Below are 22,890 nucleotides of genomic sequence, written 5' to 3'. Positions count from 1 at the left end.
ATACTGCACATAAATACACGGAAACATGCCCACATTGTACACTTAGACTCCATCTGGTTCTCTTCAACGCTCTCTATGAACATTTCTGTAGAGCACTACAAACATGCCTTTAAGATCCATAAAAAGGCATACAGATAAACAATGATATATGGAACAGATCTGAATGCAGATGGCTTACAGACCAAGAGCTAAAATCTCTCTTCAGAGTATCACATGAAGACACTCTCTTGATTCAGAGTAGAATGCAGTTGTGGCCCAATGATAGAAAGGCTCAGATCCAACTCAGGGGGCCTTTTACCCACAAAGCTTTTACGTGGAAGTTCAAATGTAACCTATTGCCAATCCTGCCTCCCCCCCCCCCCCCCCCCCCCCCCCCGAGGACCACCTTTACATTGCAAACTGAATAGAAGATGGAACATCCTCTGGGACATGAAACAGTGGGGGTTCAAATTCAAAAACATGTGGTCACCCTTCATCCTGCCAAAAAAATCGTGCTTGCTTTTGTTAGTTGCCCATAAAGCCCTATGGACAAACTCAAGAGCCCAGCGTTTTGGGTACGGAAGTGGAGTATGCCCGAGATGTCATGATGCACTGGAAACAATAGAGCATATGTTTCTAGGTTGTGTCCATAACATAGAAGCTATTAAATTTCCGAACCAATGTGTAAGCCTTCTACAGAACTCGCAACCGTCATGGCAAAAAATCCTTCTTGGAAAACAAATTAAATGCTCTGTCTGGAATGTCATTCGATTTGAATATCTTTGTGCTATTTGGATTTATAGGAATAACTGTTTGTTTAAGAATGCACAGAGCAATTTGATGCACGGACTGAGATCTGAACTACATGTGATGCACGGATTGAGATCTGAACTACATGTGCAAATGAAGACGTTGCATAGAGTGAGCATGAAGGTGTGTGAAGCGCAGTACACAAAAAATGCAATAGAAAAGACCCTGTAGATGACCAAGGCTAAAGAGGACTTCCAAGAGAAAATCAGGGAAATCTAGTATGAAAGGAAATTTCAGGATGGTCTGGTGGTGGGACTGATGAAGAAATTGAGCTCTTGATTAAAGATTCAGATTGCAGAATTTTATTCTCAGCCTTATTGCGATGAGGAATGTGTTAGCTTAAGTTAGAATTAAGCTTCTTCAAAGCTTAGATGTACTCCCTGACTAGACCTTTGGGTCTGATTTTGTTTTTTTGCTATCTTGCTCTGTTAATAAATTTACAATTTCTCTTTAAAAAAAAACTGAATTCCGCGCCTTGTTGAGCCACACCACAACATTGTTATGCCCATGCTAGTGATTATAAACCTAGAGAAAGATATTCGTATAGCCACAACCACCGAGTTAGCAATCATTTTCACTATGTGGGCATCAATAGCTCTACGTTGTAAGGGAAATGTTTACTTGTCATGGTATTGTCACCACCCAAAATAACTTGGCACTAGCTCTTATAGGTCATAGCTAGAAGTGGGAGGAATGACTCATCAAGCGGAACACCTTAGTCCTTGTTGAACCACACCACAACATTTGTTGCTAGCCTTTGCTAGTGACTATGAACCTCAAGAAAGATATTTGTGCACTTGCACGACCACCACCGAGTTGGCAATAATTTTCACTCTGTGGCATGAATAGCTCTATGCTTGATCTATGTTGTAAGGAGAGTTCTTAGTTAACTTTTTCCTTTATTAATAGTTTGCAACCCTTGTAAATGAAATTGGCCTTGATGGCCTATATGAACCATTCTTTTGGTAATGTGTGTGAAGACTGATTTATTATGCTCTTAAACTTGTGGGGATTGAGGGGAAAATAGACCTTTGATAGATATGTTCACATTATATGGTTCTTGGTGTACGAATGTGATTTTATTTGGTCTTAAAATAGACCTTTGATAGATATGTTTACATTATATGGTTCTTGGTACGAATGTGATTTTATTTGTTGAAATATAAAAAGGGAAATAGTAAAAGAATCGTTAAAAAAAGTGATTAGTTGGATGGGTAGAGATCACTTATGAAGGTTAAGAAGAGATCTAGAGAATTCCAATGGGGACCATTAAGTTTTGGTTGTACCGTAGTGTGCCATCATTTAAGTTTCCTTAATCTTGTTTGAATTCGCAAAATTTCTAAATCATTAAGTCAATCACTTGTTTTGATCCCCCCCCCTAACCCCCATGTTTTGTAACATAATAACCCACACATTAATGGGATATAGTTGTGCGTTGTATTAATTATGGGCCAAAACATAAATTCAAGGCTTCAGTAGTGTAGTGTACAAAACCACTAAATACGCTTTGATGTTGTCGATAAAACTTGAAGACTATAGTAGGCTACAAAGGCCATTTCAAGTTTTTTATATTAAATCACAATTGAGAATCAAGATGATCAAATGAAGGTTACCCCAAGTAAACTTTGATTAGTGATAGGTTTCACTTAAGGCCAGGATCAGAAAAAAACATTTTTCCTAACCAGTGAAAAGAAGGAGAGTTTTTCTTGGACCGGTTTACCTTTTAAAAATTGAAGGTCCCAACTAGTTTTAGAACTAAAATTGGTAAGAATTCAACCAGTTATTTCAAGGCTAGCCTCAATGGTAGTTGGTTTCTGAAAAATTCAACCGATTTTTTTTCACACTAAATGATGATTTTTTCTAGCACTACTTACGACCAAGTTAGCTTGTGAATTATCGATTTTTGATGATTGTCATCACTTCTTTGGGCATTTTGGCCTTCAAATATAAGCAATTATTTTGCGTAGTCATCATCAAGAACTAAGGTAAAACATGAAAAAACATGCCCTATTTTTGTGCAGATTTGTCATTTTGGAGGGTAACCTCACAAGTCAAAAAAATCATATCTAGAGGTAGGTTGCAAATTTCAGCCCCTTGTGGGGGAACAAAGCAGAGCATGTGATGAAAGGTGATGTTGTAATCTTCTTAATAGTGTGTGGGAGTAGGAGGGTTGTGGCAGATGTAAAAAGAGATCCTCTAGAAATGGTAGCTTTTATCTTATAAATATAAATATCTTTTGTTCCCAAAAGTGGTGAATGCTCTTGTTTGCAAGCATCATGGCTTGTACGTTTAACTCTGTTATACCGCCAGGCTTCTATCTATTTGGCTAAATGGAATTCTCTACAATAGGGGCCTACAACGAGTGAAAAAAGAAAATGGATAAAATTTGTGAAGGAGATGTTTTTTTTCCAAAGGTTTTTATAATTTCCTATCGAGTAAATTTGGTGACTTGGTCCACTCTTCATCCGGCCTGGATATGCAAGCGACCACGTCAGAAAAGAACAAGATAAGGGTCGGGAAAGGATACGGCAGCCAAAATGGTTACTACATAATTAATGACCACGTTACATTGACGGACGGTGGGTTCAAACTTCACGTTTTAATTGTGTTGACGGCTCAGCTGATTTTTCCATTCAGGTAACCGTCGTCCGATTAAATTATGTTTCTACACTGCAGGCGATGATTTCTTTTGCGTTTGCTTGCTTAGGTCACATGAAGACGTGCACTAGGTATCTGAATTGTCAAAAAAGAAATCGTTTTCAATGATCGGATGATTCTAAGACAAAGTGTCCGCGCCAGCCTGGTTTGCACAGTTGTTTAGTTAGCGATTGATTATTTAAAAAGCAAGCTCGAGGTGGACTGGTTTGCACAGTTGTTTAGTTAGCGACTGATTATTTAAAAAGCAAGCCCGAGGTGGACTTGGTGCAGGGCTGTGCGACTTGTCTTGTTGTGTGCAGTGTACGCATGTTGATACAAATACTGTAAACTATGGATGCGCCGGCAGCTACTCAAAGGTTAAATTATTTGATTAAATAAATGATGATCACACTAAGGCACCTTAGAGAGGTGTATTAATTCCGTCCATGATCATTTGTACGTGGATTCCCTTTTGCTCTCGTTTTCCGGGGTGGTGTCAGCGGTGGCGCCCGCCGCGGTAGCCTGCTGCCTATCTGTAGCTGATTCTTGCGCTTGATTGCTGCAAAAACGGAGGGACCCGTTAGCGGCCACAGCCTACCACACGACGCGCTTCTTCAATATTGCTGATGAGCTGCTGTGACGTCCCCGTGGTTCGGTCGACAATAGTAATCGTGGACCGATCAGCCTATCAGGCCTCCCCCGCCTAATCCCCGGCCCCTCTTTCTCTCTCTCTCTCTCTCTCTCTCTCACACACACACACACAGTATACTTAAAACAACTAACTCTCTTATATTTCCCTCTTGCCTCTTGCTAATTCTTCACTCACGTGAAGCAAACTTAAAGCACCTGCCGCAGTGGCAAGGATTTAAGTTTCGTTTCTCCAAATGGACTTCTTCATGCTTCTTTGCCACAACCGGAGATGCCAGATCTGGAGAATTGCCATCTTGTGCTTTCTCTCAAGTAAGTCACCACTCTTAGTACATTACTGGCATCCTTTAACCTTGACTTATAACACTATTGACATCCACATTAATGACATTTTACACTCGTACTGATCTCCGTAAACCTTTGATGATTCGGGGAAATGCAACGGTTTTTTATGTGATCGTTAACCTTAAACAATACCCTTTGATGAACAAGAATTTAAATCAGGCATGGGAATATTTCTTTGCAGGATTCTCGCTGGATTGTTTCTTAATTGCCGACGGAGCAAGTAATCTTGGCATAAACTACGGCATGGTTGCTGACAATTTACCCCCGCCGTCGGAGGTGGTGTCGATTCTGCAATCGATTTCCGTCACCAAGACAAGAATCTACAGTGCCGATTCGACAGTGCTGAAGGCCTTTGCTAATTCAGGGATCTCCGTCATAGTGGGTATTGGCAACGAGGAAGTGAGCAGCCTGACGGACCCTTCCTTCGCCACAAACTGGGTGCAGACCAATGTGGCGAGCTACTATCCGGCAACGCAAATCTCCGGCTTAGCGGTAGGCAACGAGGTGTTCACTGGCAACGACACGCAGCTGATGGCGAACCTACTTCCGGCGATGCAGAATCTTCACTCGGCCCTAGCCAGCCTGGGTCTCGATAGCCAGATTCTCGTGTCGACGGCACACTCGCTGGCGGTTCTGTCGAGCTCGTATCCGCCGTCCGGCGGTGTGTTTGTGTCATCGATCGCATCGGCCTACTTGATGCCGCAGCTGCAGTTCTTGAAGGAGACGGGGGCTCCATTCATGATCAACGCGTATCCATATTTCGCATACAAGGGAAGTCCGAACAGTGTATCCCTGGAGTACGTGTTGTTCGAGGCGGCATCGTCGACGGAGGTGACCGACCCCAACACGGGGCTAGTGTATTCCAATATGCTAGATGCGCAGGTGGACGCCATCTACTCGGCTATGCAGGCGTTGGGCTACGCGGACATAGAAGTGATTGTGTCGGAGACGGGGTGGCCGTCGGCCGGCGACGCCGACGAGGCGGGCGCGAGCGTACAAAACGCGCAAGCGTACAACGCAAATCTCATCGCGCGCCTGGCAACGCGACAAGGAACACCCGCCCATCGGAGCGTCCCTCTGCAAGCTTTCATATTCGCACTCTTCAACGAGGACCAAAAGCCGGGCCCCTCGTCTGAACGCCACTACGGCCTCTTCTATCCGGACGGCACGAGGGTCTACGACTTCGGTCTGGACACGCCCCATTCCTATACCCTCTACAACTCCCTCTCGGCTTCCAACACGTCATCAGCCTTCTCCCCTAACCTCACCCTCGCCTTCACTTTCGCCCTCACCCTCACCCTCCTCTTCCTCTTCACCCATTCCTCCTCCATCTCAATGATATCCATGCATAGAGTACACATTCCTCCACCCTTGAAGCATTTTTTATGATTCACTTTCACTGGCCACGTCTTGATTATTTTTCTCTGTTTTTTTTTAAAGTTTGAGGCTAGATCAACTCACAACGTGGCATCGACAATAAGCTTCGCTTGGGTTATAGGGATGCACCCCCCATGTTCCTTTGTTAATACACATTTCACCTCAAATATGATTGGGGAGGTCACCTCAATATGGAATTCCTTGAAAGAACTAGAAGTATGATAGCCTATAGGGCTAAGGGGAGGTCCCAATTTCTCCCAAATTTAAAATATCTTGAAAAACTAGGAGTTAGATAGCCTATAGGCTAAGGGGAGGACCTCCCCTTTGCCTATAGGTCATAAATTTAAAATTTCTTGAAACAACTAAAAGTATCTGCTTTTTATAGTTTGGTGTTTCTTTACCGTGATCATAAAAGGCAACTTGGCATCTAGTGTGGAGTGGGTGACTAATAAAGCCAACCTCTCCTCTTGAATGAATCAAAGTATCTTTTTGAATGGTTTGATGACTATTTACTATGATCGTAAAAGGCAACTTTGCATCTAACGTGGAGTGGGTGAGTAATAAAGCCACACTCTCCCCTTGAATGAATCTTTAAACATGTGGGATCTAACCTTTTGTTTAACTCCATATCCCAAGAGGGCATTCATGATGCATACTCGTTTGACAAAAAAGTTGGATTGAGATTCCCAATGTTTTTCTTTTTGTTTTGTTTTTTTAAAAAATATTCCAAGGAGGTTTTTAAATTCCCGCACCTTATGAAGAAAAGGAGGGTGAGTGGTGGTGTGTGTGTGGAGTATTGGACCTGTATGCCCAACTTTTGAAGTCGAAGCTTTATCATTCGGCTTCTCCCTTGCCCCCAAGATTCCCAAGCTTAAGTGACTCCAACACCACATACAATTGGATTGGACTTAGTAATTGGGAATGCATTGGAGATAAGACGTTCTTCATGTGGTGGTTCATACGACCTCATTGTAGTCTCATTGTAGTGGTCTTTCTTTGAATGAAAACATTTTAAAGCCTTGTTGCTATTTGACATCCATCTTGCATGTGTTAAGGCTTTTTAATGTAAAAAAATGCTTATTTTTTTAATTTTACCATCCCAAGTACATTAAATGTAAAAATACAAACAACTAAAGATTCAAAATTGTCAAAGGTAAAACAAGAAACTATATTCTTAATGGTTTGCACATAAAGCTATCATTATCAAGGGTTGTTGAATGCATACAATTGTTTTTAATGGCATGGCATGAAAAATTCATTTTTTAAGACTCTTATGGAGTACTAGTAACTCACAAGATTTTAGGATGATACATGAATGAGTAAATGGAGCAATGTATGAGAGAGAGAGAGAGAGATGGTTACATATATGTTCATTTACATATGGGAAATGAGAGAAAGTAGCTAGGCATAGAAGAGTCATATCTATTGAATGCTTCCTAGTCATTGAAGTTCCTCTCAATAGCTATAGAAGAAGCATATCTATTAAAGTGCCCCTCAATAGGTATAGAAGATGCATATCTGTTGAAGTGCCTCTCGATAGGTATAGAAGAGGCATATCTATTGAGCATTTCCTAGTCATTAAGTGCCCTTATAGGTATTTCCTAGTTTAGTGAGTATTTCTTACTCATTAAATACCCTTATAGGTATAGAAGAGGCATATCTATTGAGCATTTTGTAATTGTTCCCTTTGCAACACTATGAATCATGATGGAAAAAGTCTTTCCCTTCTAGTAAGTATAAAAGAGCCATAGTGGATTGGGTGCTTTCTTGTACTAAATCAAATTCTTCACGAAAATGTGGTAGAAAGTCTCTCTTCCATTGAAAAGAAATTATTGATGTTACAAGATCCTTTAAAGGTTGCACAAGGAATGAATGAAACCATGTACACTCCATGGAAGGGGGTTGCATAGTCATACAATTTACATTAAACATCCTCATGTAAGCAATGAAATCAAGTAAGACTTTCAATAATGTAAATGTATTGATTAAATAATATAGCATACAGGGTGACATATTGAGCTTAAAAACCAAGCTACTTATTATAAGTCTTTCTAAATTTTGAATTAGACTAGTTTTGATGAATGTTTTAGCCATATGTTATCAATCATGAAAGTAATTTATATTTCATTTTTTATGATGCATATACGTTAAAAAAGGGAAAAAAATGTAAAAGAATATAGAATTTAGTTATGGCGCAAATGCATGGATGCACACACATGCACATGCACATGCACATGCACATATGTTACAAATTAATGATCCACCTCCCTTGTCATCATAATTACAAGAGGGTACTAGCTATAGAGTAAGGCCCTCTTTATGAGGAGGTTTTGCTTTGTGTGTGAGAAGCAATGTATAGTAGTGTATGATGTATGAGTAGGAGACACCCCAGAATCCACAACGAGGATAGGTCACATAGTTAAGAGATGTCTTAGGTAGGTTTTGCATCTTTCCAATAGGCTACATGAGTAGTATACACCACGAAGTCCACAACGAGGATGTGAGGAGAAATATATGATGTATGAGTAGAAGACAACTCAGATTCCACAACAAGGATGGGTCATCATTAGGGGAAAACAAGACTCATTCTTGGGCCTTTTAGTGAAAAGAAAAATAGACGTCCAACCAATGAGCAACAAGCTTACGTAACATAGAAATGCAACAAAAATGAGAAAATAGGCGGATTTATTTGCTCTAAAAAAAGAACTAAAATGGATATTCTCTCTCTTTCTTTCCCTTTCGTATGTCAGATGTTGTCAGCATTTAACATTTTCGTAAGGCTTAAATGTACATTTTTTGCCTATACTTTTCAGCTCACGTTTCCTACATTTAACAACACACGCACGATTTTATCACTTTTTTGCACTCTCATCACTACCAAATGCCATTTCCTGTTTGTGCTCTTGCATTCCTTGATATAGCAACATGATCTAGAAGGAAGTCCATCTTCAAATGTCCAAATGATTACAATCTATAACATAGTTGATGTAGAAAATGCATGGAATCCCTTGACAATGTCAAAGGGGTGGTTGATTTTTCTATAGCCATTATAGAAAAGAAAGAAAAGAGGATCAACCACCAATGATTTTATATCATGTTGGAAGAAAGAAATAATTAGGGAAATTTTGGACTCCACTTTGGGCCCTCTAAGAAGTGCCAACTAAGCTTAGAGAGAGATAATCCAAAAAGCCTAAAAAATAAGGTGAAATTGATTTTGGCATATTTTCTCTTGGCATTTTCTTGAGATATAAAAGATATATTTCTATTCTTAAATGTACATAAAAATGATGGAATATTGCTAGTTCTCGAAGTCTTCAATCCGTTCATGTACTATATATACTACGTGAACAATGGATTGGTCAATTCTCCAAGTTTAATGGCTTATATCTCAAAGTCTCTACGTACAAACCGAAATAGAATATTTCTTAAAATTTGAACCAAGGATCATCCATAAATAGTTCGAGAAACTTCACCTCAAATTTCGAAGGTTTTCGAGTTCCCTCCCTGCAACAAGAAACTTCACCTCAAATTTTGAAGGTTTTACATATCAAAGTTTGCAGGTATTGGTACCTTCAAAATCAAGGTGTTTTTCGTAAATTAGTTCAATTCTTTACTTCTTTTTACTATTTTGGCACCTTCCTATTTCCATTCAGATTTTTCTATTGATCAAGAGCAAGGAGGAACACAGAGAGGATCAAGAGGATGGCAGAGGGATCAAGAGCAAGGAGGAATACAGAGAAAAGAGACATCTACAACCTGCACATCGAGCTTGAACATGAATATGAATCTCTAAGTAAGAGAAATAAACCTAATACTTTGTGAATTGCTTCTAAAGAAATTTTGAGGATGCAAGGGAAGAAAAACATAGATTTATGGATTGATGGGAGGTTATATCCAAAAAACCCTTTTACAAACTCCACACCCCCATTTAGGAATACGACATCTCTGCTTAACTTTGTTGAACATGGCTATAATGGGCTCCTAGGATATACACATCATTTGGGAGCAACAAGCAATGTTCTTAAATTAGAAAGAGATTTATTTGAGAAGAAGAACATTCATTTTAAGAAAACCATGGAGCAGTGTGTGTAGAAGTTATTAAGTAATAAGAAAACCATTTTAGGGCTTGAAAAATAAATGTCTGAATTAAGACATAAGCAGACCTCATTAGGTCTCCGTAGAACGACAAAAAAAACTAAGGGATATTGAGGAAATGAAGCTAGGAGGTAGTGGCATCAAGAAGAGAATACATGTAATCATGTAAGCTCCTTTCTATATTAACTGGTTTATTGTTTCTATTGTGATATTTTCTGAACATCAATCATTATTGCATATATTCATGTATATCAATTTTTGCATTTCAATCTGATATCAGATCATTATTGCACCATGATAAAGAATCAGCAACAACAGAATCTTCAGGCGCGCACATTTAAGTCTTCTTTTAGATCACCAGTATGTAGAAGTCTTGATGAACGAGAAAAAATATAAGGTCTCAAAAAAGCAAATAAATGACTGTTTCAAAAAGAATCAACTCAATCCACAGGATATCCAGGCAATACTTGATGAGGCTCGTATATCACACAGTCTGAGAGGGTACTCACTCATAGGACTTTGCAGGAAAAGATGAAGGATTCTAGTATGAAAGGATCATTATTGCCAAATCCTTCTTTGGTTAAAAAAAATGCGTAAACAAGTAAATGAAGAGGTACTGCAAGCACTGGGAACCCCATTTCATATTAAAGACACCTATGTTGCACCAACAGGAGATGTGGTCTACAATAGATACAATAATATTTTCTACGACTTGGAGGCCTTACAATCATATGCTGTTCAATTGTTTGAAGTTACTCCTGAAGAATGTGATGGTGTCCTCAAATGTGTGCTAAAGCTTGGTGAGTGTTAAATTGTGAAGGAGAGAAAGTTAGAAAGGGTTACCATCACACTGATGAATGGGGCACTTGATACATCTATTCTAAAAGACGATCCTAGATGGTTTAGTGTTCAATTTGAAAATAATATATTGTCTTTGGGATCGTTTGAGGTAAAATATATTAGACTTGGATATGTTTGTGAAAAAATATTTACATATAAAAAACACTGATGGGTGTTGCATTCCTATGTTTCTTATGTATTGCAGGTAGAATCAGAGAATTTTGATGTTCTACATTGGGTCTTTCATAAGACATCGATACCCGAGATCATCAGGGAGAGCAAAGAAATGGCAAAATCTTGGATGTGGAAGGTATGAGATAATATAAGGTGGAGTGGCATATAGCGGGTGATCTTAAAACTTTGAAATGTATGCACAATGTGTTAAAGGGTGCTAATTCAAAAAGTCCCTACTTATATTGCAATGTGCAATGCAAAGCTGTTTGATAAGAGGTATTGGAAGAAGGCATTGAAAGACGCAAACTTCAAGCCAATTCTCGATATTCCATTGTCAAGTGTCCACATTTGTACAATGCATGCTCTTTGCAAAATTATTGAAAAACTCTTATTTTTATACATATGTTTTGCATGGACTCTACAGCCCAATACAGCAAAGGTTACATCCATCAAAGTGTTAGAGAAAGTTCTATTAGACATTGGTTTACATGGTGGACATGCAAAAACTAAACAAGATAAAAAAAGGTCTAAGGATGGGAAGAATGTACCTAAGAAACCTTCCATTGGGGGTGTTAAAGCAAGAAGGTTTCTATTTGAACAAACACCAAAAGGTCGTAGAAGAAGACGATCAGTGCAGATCGTAAAATACAACAGATGGAAGTGCGTTCACAATGCAGTAGTAGACCATGCAAATAATGGTCAAGCGAGAACACGGAAAGCCAAGGTGTGGAAATATCTAGACACTATGGTTAAGTTTTGTGACAAGAAAGTGTGGATGAAGAAGGACCATGATATATTTCAAACAGTGCTAGAAGAGATCAATGATTGATGCATGGACGGATCAACACATCACCCACTATATGGTATTGGATTGATTATGCATTGAACTAGTTTTTAAATTGTATATTAAAAAATATACTAATTAATGTATTCTTTTATTCTCTTGAAGCATATTATATACCATCATACCCCTTGGTTTGCAAAGAAGTATGGTAGTTTATCAATATGGTCAACCCAAGTAATGGAGAAAACACATTATCAAGCACGCTCCGCGAGTATTTCAATCATACAAGACATGGTGGAGGAGCAGAAAAAGCTAATAGTTTAGAGGAATTACATCAGTGGACATATAGGAAGCTTGTACACAAAGCTAAAAAGAAGCAGCACTTCAAAGCATCCCCGAAATTAATCATATGCAAAAGTGTCATGACATTACACGAGAGAAAATATTATTACAAGAGATAGGAATATACTACTACTCAACTTGCTCACTAACATCCTCGGGTGCATGAAGCCTTGCCCTTTTTGAAGATGGCTCTACAACATCTTGTAACTGTAAAACTGGAGGAACCCTCGGTTGTTTTGTTAATCTGAGAAGCTCCCTTTTGCCATAATCACTTAGCATATTGGGATCCTTAACCCCACATGCCAATCCATAAGCAGTATAGGCTAAGTAATATTTACTCCTTAGTGCATAGACTCTAGGGCCTTGGCCAAAGATTCGCAACGCTAACTGCTTCTCCAAAAGCATGACTTTGTCTGCATTCCACCTGACGGGATATTCCCCAAGGTATCTAGATAATGTCTTGATTGCAAACAAAGGAGATTCTGCATTGTCTTTCGATTTTGTGGAATATAATGAATTATGGAAATTTTAATCGGTTTGTTAAGGCTTTATTATGTAATTCTTAGACCTTAGTCAAAGGGCTTGGGGGTTAGTTACGTGTGAATGTATCCTTTGGGATCTGAACCGAGTAGTTATTACCTTGACAGTTGTATCTAGGAAAGAGGGAGATGGAACGTTGATTCTGATCGCTAATGAATGAAGGAGAAGTTCTGCTATGTCTTTTGCTCAGTGTTTATTATGTCTTTCTTGATGTTTGTGCAATCATTATGCTATCATGATGAATCAGAGTCTGTGCTCTGAGTGGTGTTGAGAGATGTATTATTTATTTATGCCTTGTACAGAACCTTTCAGAGGACCATGTACACATTGGCGATCCTGCGGGTTCGAATGCCCTAAGTTCTGGGAGGATACGACTTATTCAGAGGACCGCTAGTCTTGGATGTCTGAAGATAATTCGGGGAATTCAAGAAGATATTATACAAGGTCAAGGGCCAGAGATGCTGACGCTGCTTTAATAGGCAGAAATAATGATGAAGAAGGTGATGATTATGATTCAGATTATGAAGTTTCTCCGGGAACAAGTGTAGCATTGGAAACTGTTTTGGAAGAAGATGTAGAGGAGGAAACATTGGATCAAGAAGCAGAGGAGATTGATGATGAGGAAGAAGTACATGATTAGTTTGTGGATGCTGTTCAAGGAGAAGGGATTCCGACAGGTTCGGTACAATCTGAATCTGATTTGGGTATTCCAATTTTAAATAATGATTCAAATGATAATGCAAAAGCAGGAAGTGTTGAGGATGCTCAAAATCCACCAGTATTCTCAAGCACTTTCAGGACATTTCTTGGGGGAACCTTGTTGAATAGAGTTATTAGGGGAAGTAGTAGGACAAGGTTGCAGTTTGAACCATTACCAGTCTTAGCAAGGAGGCCAGTTAGAGGGGCAGCAATGAATCCTCAAAATCCACCACCAGCACAGAACCCAAAGGTGAGATCAGGAAAGTTCAGGGGAAAACCCAAGGAGGACCCTGACTGCCATGTAGCCCAATTCCAAACAAGGTGGGAGGCTAGTGGCTATGACACACTTTATGGGGGAGAGGTGAAGAAGAGGCAGTTTGCTGCTACCTTAGAAGGCTCAGCAATGGATTGGTTTAGCCAGTATGGTTTGGGACATTTTGGAAACTTTGATGCCTTGAGAGATAGTTTTCTTGCCAGGTTCAGAAGGGAGAAAACAGCCAATGACATCATAAATAAAATTAAAGATCTTCAACAAAAAGAAATGCTAGTAGAGGACTATGCTCAGAAGTTCAGGGTTCTCTCTCGAAGATTGGAAGGAGCAGATAGGCTTTCTAATGAAATGTTAGCTTCTTATTTCCTGAATGGATTAAGAAAGACAATCAGATCAGCAGTGGCTAATGTAGACATTGCTGCAGGTTTTGATGCTTTGGTGCAAGCAGCAGTAAGAGTAGAAAAGAGGTTGGGTGTTACTAAGAAGAAACAAAAGAAAAAGATTTCAGACCTGGAATCTGACTCTGATGGAGACACAGACTCAGAGAGCTCTGATGATAATTCAGAATATAATAGTGACTCAGATTCAGATGATGAATTAACTAGACAGAAAAGGAAAAAGAAGAAGAAATCTTCAAAGTCCAAAGATAAGGGCAAAAAGAAGAAGAAAGGATTGGATGATGAAAAGAGGCTTAAAGCATTGAAGTATGCCTCAGTATTAACAAATGATAGACCAGTGTGTCAGATATGCTCAAAGGAAGGACATTTAGCAACCAATTGCTGGTATAACCCAAATTTTAGAGGAAGAGTTCCCCTCGGTGTACAAAGGTCAAAGCAGTAGTAGAACAAAACTTCATCTAATCAAGTTTTCCCTGCTCAATCTAGAGGACCAAATAGACAGTTCAGATCACAGCCTAGACAAACATGGCAATTAGATTTTAGAGGAGAATTGAAGTGCACTTATTGTGACAAAGAGGTTCATAGATAGGGTCCAGCTTGTGAGTTATGGTGCAAGCATAAGACAGAGAGGGGTATCCCAATTGTAAGGTACCCTGTAGAGCAGATCAAAATCAGAGAGGAAAGATGCAGCAAAACCAACAAATAACACAGTTAAAAATGCAGTGACAGTGATAGAGGACTAGTTTCAGAGTAAATCTGATATGGTTGAGAATGTTGCTTGTGATTGTTCTGGATGTGTAGTCCATGCAAATGATAAGGATGGGAACAACAGGTTCCTGCCTTGGCAGTGATTGAGACAAGAGCTGCAAAGTTGAATAAAGGTCCAATTCAATGAGCAGATCAGGAGAAAGTTAGAAGCAAGGTTCAGAGGAAGTTGGACAAGAAGAAGCCAGCTTTGGAAGAACTAATGTTAGAACAAATTGAAGGGGTTTGTGAAGAACAAGGATAGGACAAAGGAGAAGAGGAAATTTCTAAGGTTGACTCACTCTATGAAGCTCTGTTACATTCAGAAATTCAGATTTCTCTTGACCAATTGTTGACATTAGTACTAGGGTTCAGAGATTTGCTGTTTCAAAGAATTCTTCAGAGAAAAGGTGTTGATTCACCTCAAAGTAATTTTTTAATGAGTAATATTGTTCAGGTGGAAGATGTTGATTTCAAAGTTCCTGCCATATCAGTCAAATATTAGGGCCAGCCCATACATGGAGTTCTTTTGGATGGTGGATCAGGAGTTAATATACTTCCTGAGTCAGTTTACATTCAATTTGGGAGCCAAAAGTTGCATCCAGCACCTTTTCAGGTAAAAATGGCTGATCAGAGGAGATTACAACCTTTAGGTTTGCTAAAAAACCAGGAGATCTTCATTGCAGGATTGAAGTTTATGGTCAACTTTGTAGTACTCAGGATGCAATCAGGGAACTTGGCTTACCCAATGCTCCTTGGAAGACCCTGGTTTAGGCAGGCTAAGTTATAGCAAGATTGGGGAGCTAATATGGTGATCTTGAAACAGGGGAACCAGAAATAGACTTTACCCATGACATCTACTATATTTATGCCAAAGGAGCAAAGAGCTTTGTGGGCACAAGGCATACACCTGGCAGATGAAGTAGAAGATGATGAAGAAGAGGAATATTTGAAGGCCAATCCAGCAGTTGTCCCAGTGTTTGATATAAATGTGATGACTATTTTGGGAGATTATGAGGATTGTTTTGCTGTAGCTGCAGAAGAGGAGAGAGACCAGCAATTACAGGATATTCAAACAGGGACTGAGATGACTAAGGAACAGTTCAGAGTTCTACAGGAATCAGAGCTGTCACAGTCAGAGGAGATGCAGAATGATCTATCAACAGATCAGGCTATTGCAATAGCAGAGCAAAGATATGAAAACAGTATGAAGAAATCAGCGAGAGTTATGGAGGATGATCTGAATGAATGGAATTTGGGAACAGAGAATGACCCTAAAGTTGTCAAAGTTAGTGTTCATGTGGAAGGAGAATTTAAAGACAATCTTTTGGAATTATTAATGGAATACAAGGATATTTTTGCATGGGAATATTCAGATATGAAGGGGATTGATCCTGCATTTTATTCCCATAGGATTAATTTGAAGCAAGATGCTAAGCCTGTTATCCAACAAAGGTACAGAATGAATCCCAATTATGCAAAGCAGGTTAAAGATGAAATTGACAAGCTGCTCAGGGTGGGATTCATTAAGCCAGTACATGAAGCAACATGGCTATCTCCAATTGTAGTAGTCCCCAAGAAAAATGGAAGAATCAGAGTTTGTGTGGATTATAGAAAGCTCAATGCAGCCACCATCACAGATCCTTTTCCATTACCTTTTGCAGATACTCTGCTAGATTCAGTTTGCAGGGCATCAAATGTATAGTTTTCTGGATGGGTTCTTAGGATATAATCAAATCAGGATGCACCCTGAAGATGAACACAAAACAGCCTTCATTGTGGGGAGCATTTGTGTTCACAGTAATGAACTTTGGATTAAAAAATGGACCACCAGCTTTCTCAGAGATGGCAAGTAGAGTGTTTGAGCCCTATTTGTCTTCTTTTATGAGAGTATTTATGGATGATTTCTGTGTGTTTGGATCCAAAGAGATGCATTTGGAGCACTTGAGGAAAGGTTTTGAGAGATGCAGGAAGTATGGTATGTCATTGAATCCATACAAATGTGCAATTGCAGTTAAAAGAGGAGTTTTGTTGGGCCACATAATTTCAGAGGAAGGTATACAGGTGGATCCAAGAAAAATTCAGAGCATCATAAAGTCCAAGAGCCCAGTGAATTTGAAGGAAACATCTAGGTTTGTGGGTCAGATCAAGTGGCACAGTAGACATTTAAGATATTTGTCAGATGTATGTGCACCCTTGTCACATTTAACCAAGAAAGGAGTAGAATTCAGGTGGTCAGAGGCCCAAGAAAAGGCATTTCAGACTTTAAAGAAGATGATGGTGGTAGCTCCAATTTTGCAGCCTCTTGATTGGTCTTTACCATTCCATGTATTTGTTGATGCTTCAGATATTGCAGTAGGAGCTGTTCTTATGCAGGCAAAAATCAAAAATTGGTTCAGACCTGTCTACTATGCAAGTAGAATGCTTACTTCAGCTGAGAGGAATTACTCAGTTATTATAGAGAGAGAAGCTTTGGGCATGGTGTTCTCTTTACAGAAATTTCGACATTATCTCTTGGCTAACAAAGTCTTCTTCCATGTTGACCATCAAGCTCTGTTATTTCTTGTGAAGAAACCACAGGTTGACAGGAAGGTTAGCAAGATGGATGTTGTTGTTGCAAGAATTTGACTTTGTGATAGTACATACTCCAGGGAATCAGCATGCTGTGGCAGATTATTTAAGCAAACTTGAAAGTAAAGAAGATGCTGTAGGAGTTAATGATTATTTCCCTGACTCTGATCTGTTTGTTGTTCAGAGCTGGAGCTTTGACTTCTTTTATGATCAAATGTTGCTGTTTCTCACTGATGGATTGTTACTTGAAGAGATGAGTGTGGACCAGAAAAGGAAGTTTGTGCTGAAAAGCAAACCATTTTTAGTCATTGCTGGAGCATTTGTATAGAAAGGGGATAGATCAGATAATAAGAAGATTTGTTCCTGATTTTGAACAAGCCGTAGTGGTACAAGAGGCACATGCAGGGTTGTCTGGAGGTCATTTCTCAGGGGAAATAATGGGCAAGAAGATTTTACAATCAGGTCTATGGTGGCCAACAGTTTTGAAGGATGCTCACACATATGCCAAGGAATGTTTGGTTTGTCAGCAAGTGGGCCAACCCAATTCTAAAGATAGGATGTCAGACCACCCTGTGCTACCTTTAGATCCATTTCAGAAATGGAGATTAGATTTTGTGGGTCCTATTAAGCTAAAAAACACAGGTAAGAGTTATGTTCTGGTGGCTACAGATTACTGTACTAAATGGGTGGAAGCAGTGGCTCTCAGAGACAATAAAGCAGCTAGTGTGGCCAAATTCTTGTATAGTAACATCATGACAAGGTTTGGATGTCCCATTGAGCTTGTCAGTGATTAAGGAACACACTTCTTAAATGATGTTATCAGAGAGCTGACTCAAACCCATATGATTTTGCATAAGAAGTCCACTCCCATCCTCAGGCAAATGGACAGGCTGAGAGTTCAAACAAAATCCTGCTTAAAATCATCAAGAAGATTGTTCAGGACAACAAGTCTGATTGGGATATGAAATTGGACTCAGCTTTATGGTCATTTCGAACAGCTTTTTAAGTAACAACTGGAATGACTCCTTTTAGGCTTGTTTATGGGTTAGAAGCAGTAGTACCCATGGAGTTTGTGGTGCCTAGCTTGAGAGTTGCTGCAGAAAGCAGACTCCCACTCAGAGAATCTCTGATCTATAGACAGCACAATCTGAATCAGTTGGAGGAAGACAGAGCAATGAGTGCTTATGTTTCAGAGATTATTCAAAAAAGGAGACAAGCTTGGGTAAATAGGAATGTCAAGTTCAAAGTCTTCAAAGTGGGAGATTGGGTCATGCTTTACAATTCCAAGGAAGTTGAGGCTCAGGTACATTGGGCCCTACAGAATTGAAAAAGACTTAGGGCAAGGAACTTTCATGCTTTCAGATTCCTTTGGAACATTGGTACAAAGGGGGTAAATGGGTTTAGACTTAAGCCATTTGTGGGCACTCCCCCTGTAGTTCAGAGTACATGTTCAGATCAAGGCGGAGTAAAAGATCAGAGAACAGAGGAAATTCAGAACTTGTGTGTGGATCAGAGTCCGCTTGGATTTTTAAATTTGAACTGTGGGGAATACATTTCGCATGAGTCGGCTGTCAATTGGCTTGATTTAACTTTTTGTCCCGACATTATTTGCGGTAATGGCCGACGTGATGCATGAGAATCCCTATAAACTCGCACCAGTGAGGGGACGGCATGCACGAATTCATCCTGTCCGTTCTAGAAGTGTATGGAAGGGAAGATTACGAGAGGTGACATCTGCATTTCAGAGGCGTCCATTCCAGAAGCCTCATTGTGCTGTGTACTGTGTGCCTCATTCTCCTTCTCTTTGTTCTCCTTATTTCCCTGCTCACATGCCCCGTAGTTCTACCACTAGGCCGGACCTTCTTGCTCTGAATACAGTTAGGCAAAGGTTAGCCATGGTGAAGGGTAAGCAGCCTATGCAGCAAGGGCGACCTAAGGCGGAGACCACATCAGTTCGACGGTCCCTGCGTGAGCATTCAGCGCCAAGCAAAGAAGTGGAGCAGTGTTTTAGCTCGGATTCTGAAGAGACGGAGCAAGAGGAGGAGACTTCTATGAAGGATATTTCTACTGCTGTGGGTAGCCTGATGGAGAACTTTTCACCTTTTAAGTACAGCATGGATTTAGAGAATAACGCAAACGTTCAGTGGCTTACTTCAATTGGGTTGATCGGGTATGCAAAGTTAGCCTGGGCTCAGTGGCAAGATAATATATATGCTCCCACACAGCTAGCTTTGCTGAGAAAGACAGAGGGAGTACTCAAAGGAGGTACAAGGATAACCCTAGCTCTGATTTCTCAGGTATTTGAATTAACTTTTAACCCAAGTTTGGAAGCTTTGAATTTAGTTTCTGATGAGGATATGGAGAGAGAATTTGGGAATCCTGTGGGCTCCAGGCATTATTATCATTTGAAGATAGTAGAAGCCGCCAGGAAGCAGCAATTGCATTGGTTTATGGAGCGTGTTCTTTTACTCCAGAACGTTGATTGTATGTCAAAAGAATCTTATACCCCTTTAGCTGCAGAGCAGAGGCAGGAGTAGATGTGGATTGGGCCACTGTGGTACATCAGAGGATTATGATTGAAGTGGGAGAGAAGGATAAAAGGAGAGCAGTTAGTAAGAGCAGGTTAGGCCCTTTCCTTAAAGCCTTATTTGATTATGACTCTTTTCAACCAGCTATACCTGCAAAGCCTGTGGACCCTAGACTATCTTCACATACAGTGGCTCTGACTCTGAAGAGGAAACTTAGGGATAGACAGTTGACAGAGGAGGAGCAGAAAATAGTAGGGTGTCTCTTGGAGGCAGGTTATAGTTTGGAAGAGGCTACAACTTCTGTGTTGCAGTCTGGGATAGATGAGGATGATGAACCATTTTTAGGTACAAAAGTCTCTGGGATAGGGCAATCTCCGACTCTTTCTCAAACAAAGTTGGCAAAGAAGATGCAGTTGGGTGAAAAGGAATATGGGGCAGGAGGCAGCAAAAGATCTGATCTTTTGAAGATGCAAGGGATGCCTCCGAAGATGACTCTGTTTGCAACTAAATCTGGTTCAGAGCAGTCTTGGACTGTCACTTCAGAAAATGTGGGAGATACTCTTGAAGTTCTGAAGAAGTTTTGTCTGCAGTAAGTTGAAAAGATTAGGGAATATCAAAATAGAGCTTATGTGGAAGAGCAGTTGCAGAAGGCTAATGATCAATTTAGACAAATGCTTGTAGAAAAAGCTCAAGAAGTTGCAGAATCAGATTTAAACTCTGAATGCTGACATGGCTGAGTTGAAAGTTTCTTCAGCTAAGGAGATCTCTGAATAGACTAGTCAGTTGGTTAAGAATAGATTGTCTCTGAAGTTGTTTGAAGAATGGACATCTTTGAAGGATAGTGTAGAGTCAGAGATGCAAAGACTTCTTGAAAGACAGGTGGAGCTTGAAATAGAGAATAGGATGCTTCTCAATAGATTGGAACCCTTAGAACAGATGAAGGAGCAAATATTAAGTGAGCATGAAGAACTGTCTATAGGAGGTGTTCTGGTCTCTGAAGCAGATGTGGGGAGAATCAATGTTACCATATTATAGTAGTGATGTGTGTGAACACACTTAGGACCGCCGGGGCACTTTTTCCCTCACTAGGAGGTTTTTTCCCCCGTGCATTGTATATACGCCCATTATCTTCTAGGGCTTGTTATCTTTCATTTTTGGCACTCATAATACACTACTGTGTTGTGCTCAAGCTTCCTCATCTTCTTGAAGTTGTGTGTGCATTCCTGCAACCCTAATTCCAACAATTGGTATCAGAGCAGGCTTCCTCCTCCCGGGCAGCATCACCGGCACCTGCCGCTTCATCTCCTCCGATTGCAACGAGGTTTCACGAGCGTCTGCAGGTTAGTATATGCCGTGGGAGAGCCCGTAGGGCTTGGTCGTTTCAGAATTTTGATCTGAAGTCATTTCGCTCTCCGTTTTTGCATTCCAAGTACTGCGCAGGCAAAATCGTCCTACTGTGCAGATTTTTTGTCAAGATTAAAATCTGCAGGACAGGTGCCCATTCATCTGTTTTGGGCTGTGCTACATAGCACAGGTCGATTTTATACAGGTTTACCTCTTACAGACAGCATTTACATCTAGTAGTACAGTCATTGGCCATGGCTGACAACAATGATGTATTCCGCATGTTGGCTGCTGAGGATAAGTTGGATGGCACCAACTATCCATTATGGGCATATATGATGCGACATGTATTGGTAGCAAAGGGGTTATGGAACATTGTGCAGGGTATTGATGCACGTCCTATTGTGGCTGGGAATGCTGCAAACACATCAGAAACAGGTACTGTTGATGATGGTGCAGGCACAAGTGCTGTAGCAGCTGTTCGAGAACCACCACTTTCAGCAGAGCAGATTCGTTGGGATGGTAGAGATGCGCAGGCTCATGCCTTGATTGCGCTGTCTGTCAAACGTACCATTATCCCACATATTCGCTCCTGCAGGACTTCTAAGGATGCTTGGGATGTACTTGCCACATTGTATCAGGCAAGAAATGAGGCTCGTGTTGCTTACCTCCGAAAACAGTTGGAGAATGAGCATATGAACGAAGGTGATTCTATGGATAGCTTTTTGACAAAGATCAAGGATTTCAAAGAGCAGCTCATTTCTGCAGATGAAATCCTGTCAGACAGTTCACTTGTGCAGACTGTTTTGAATGGTCTACCAGATTCTTATCAGGGTTTTGCTTCCACTCTTCGCTTGATGATGAAAGGCAATCCCAATGCCTTATCATTTGAGGAGTTAGTTTCTGTTTTGCTGCAAGAAGACCAGTCAAGGCAAAACAGGAATAATATGCGTGTCGCAGATCAAGCTTTCGTTGCTAGTCAGAGAAGCGGGAAAGGTAAAGCTGGCTTTTCTTCTAGTAAGCAGAAATCTGCAAATGCTGCGCAACCAAAGAAGGAAGACAAAGATGAGAAGAAGGGTGACAAACAGAAGACATTTTGCAAGTACTGTAAGGGAAATGATCATGTCATCAAAGCGTGTCCTAAGCTGGCTGCGAAAGAGGCTAAGAAGAAAGAGGCTGGTATGGCTGTTGCAGATGCCTCTCCTTCTAACAATGAATCTGCTAATGTTGTGCTAGATACAGAATGGGCATTCAATGCGCAGTGCAGTTATGACCCATCTTTGCATGACACATGTATGTCTGCAGTAGATTCAGATGTATGGTACTTTGACAGTGGTGCCACTAAGCATATCACCTCGCAGCGCAGTTTATTCACTTTCCTTGAGTCTGCTCCCACAGGGAATACTGTCACTTGTGCCAATAACTCCTCTTATCCCGTTAAAGGAGTTGGACAGATTGTGCTGAATGTTGCAAATGGCAACACCTTTACACTTTTTGATGCATTGTATGTGCCAGGGATCAAAAAGAATCTGCTGTCAGTCTCCGCATTTGCCAAAACAGGTTTGGTTGTAAAATTTGTGGATGACAGATGTACTGTTCATGATCTCTCTTGTGGTGACATCATTGTAGCATCTGGTTCACTATGTCGAGGGCTGTATAAGCTCAATATGGATGGCAAATGTGTAGAGGATTCAGCATGTGCTATTATGGATACGCAGGCTATTTCAAATGCAAAACTGTGGCATGCACGTTTTGGTCATCTGA

At 40.3% G+C, this 22,890-nt stretch overlaps 1 protein-coding gene across 1 annotated transcript; it reads left to right on the top strand.

Moving 5' to 3' along the window:
• The first annotated feature begins 3,715 nt into the window (after positions 1–3,715).
• LOC147606797 (glucan endo-1,3-beta-glucosidase 14-like) lies at positions 3,716–6,178 on the top strand. Its single transcript, XM_086791181.1, has 2 exons — positions 3,716–4,386; positions 4,601–6,178. Exons 1-2 carry the CDS (start codon positions 4,311–4,313, stop codon positions 5,806–5,808), a joined length of 1,284 nt encoding a protein of 427 aa, XP_086647307.1. The 5' UTR covers positions 3,716–4,310; the 3' UTR covers positions 5,809–6,178.
• The last annotated feature ends 16,712 nt before the right edge of the window (positions 6,179–22,890 follow it).

The sequence above is a fragment of the Cibotium barometz genome, chromosome 56 (assembly GCF_041138505.1).
Source record: "Cibotium barometz isolate CiBa-2024 chromosome 56, ASM4113850v1, whole genome shotgun sequence".
In the NCBI taxonomy this organism is placed as follows: Eukaryota; Viridiplantae; Streptophyta; class Polypodiopsida; order Cyatheales; family Cibotiaceae; genus Cibotium; species Cibotium barometz.
This window is presented reverse-complemented; position numbering and strand designations above follow the sequence as displayed.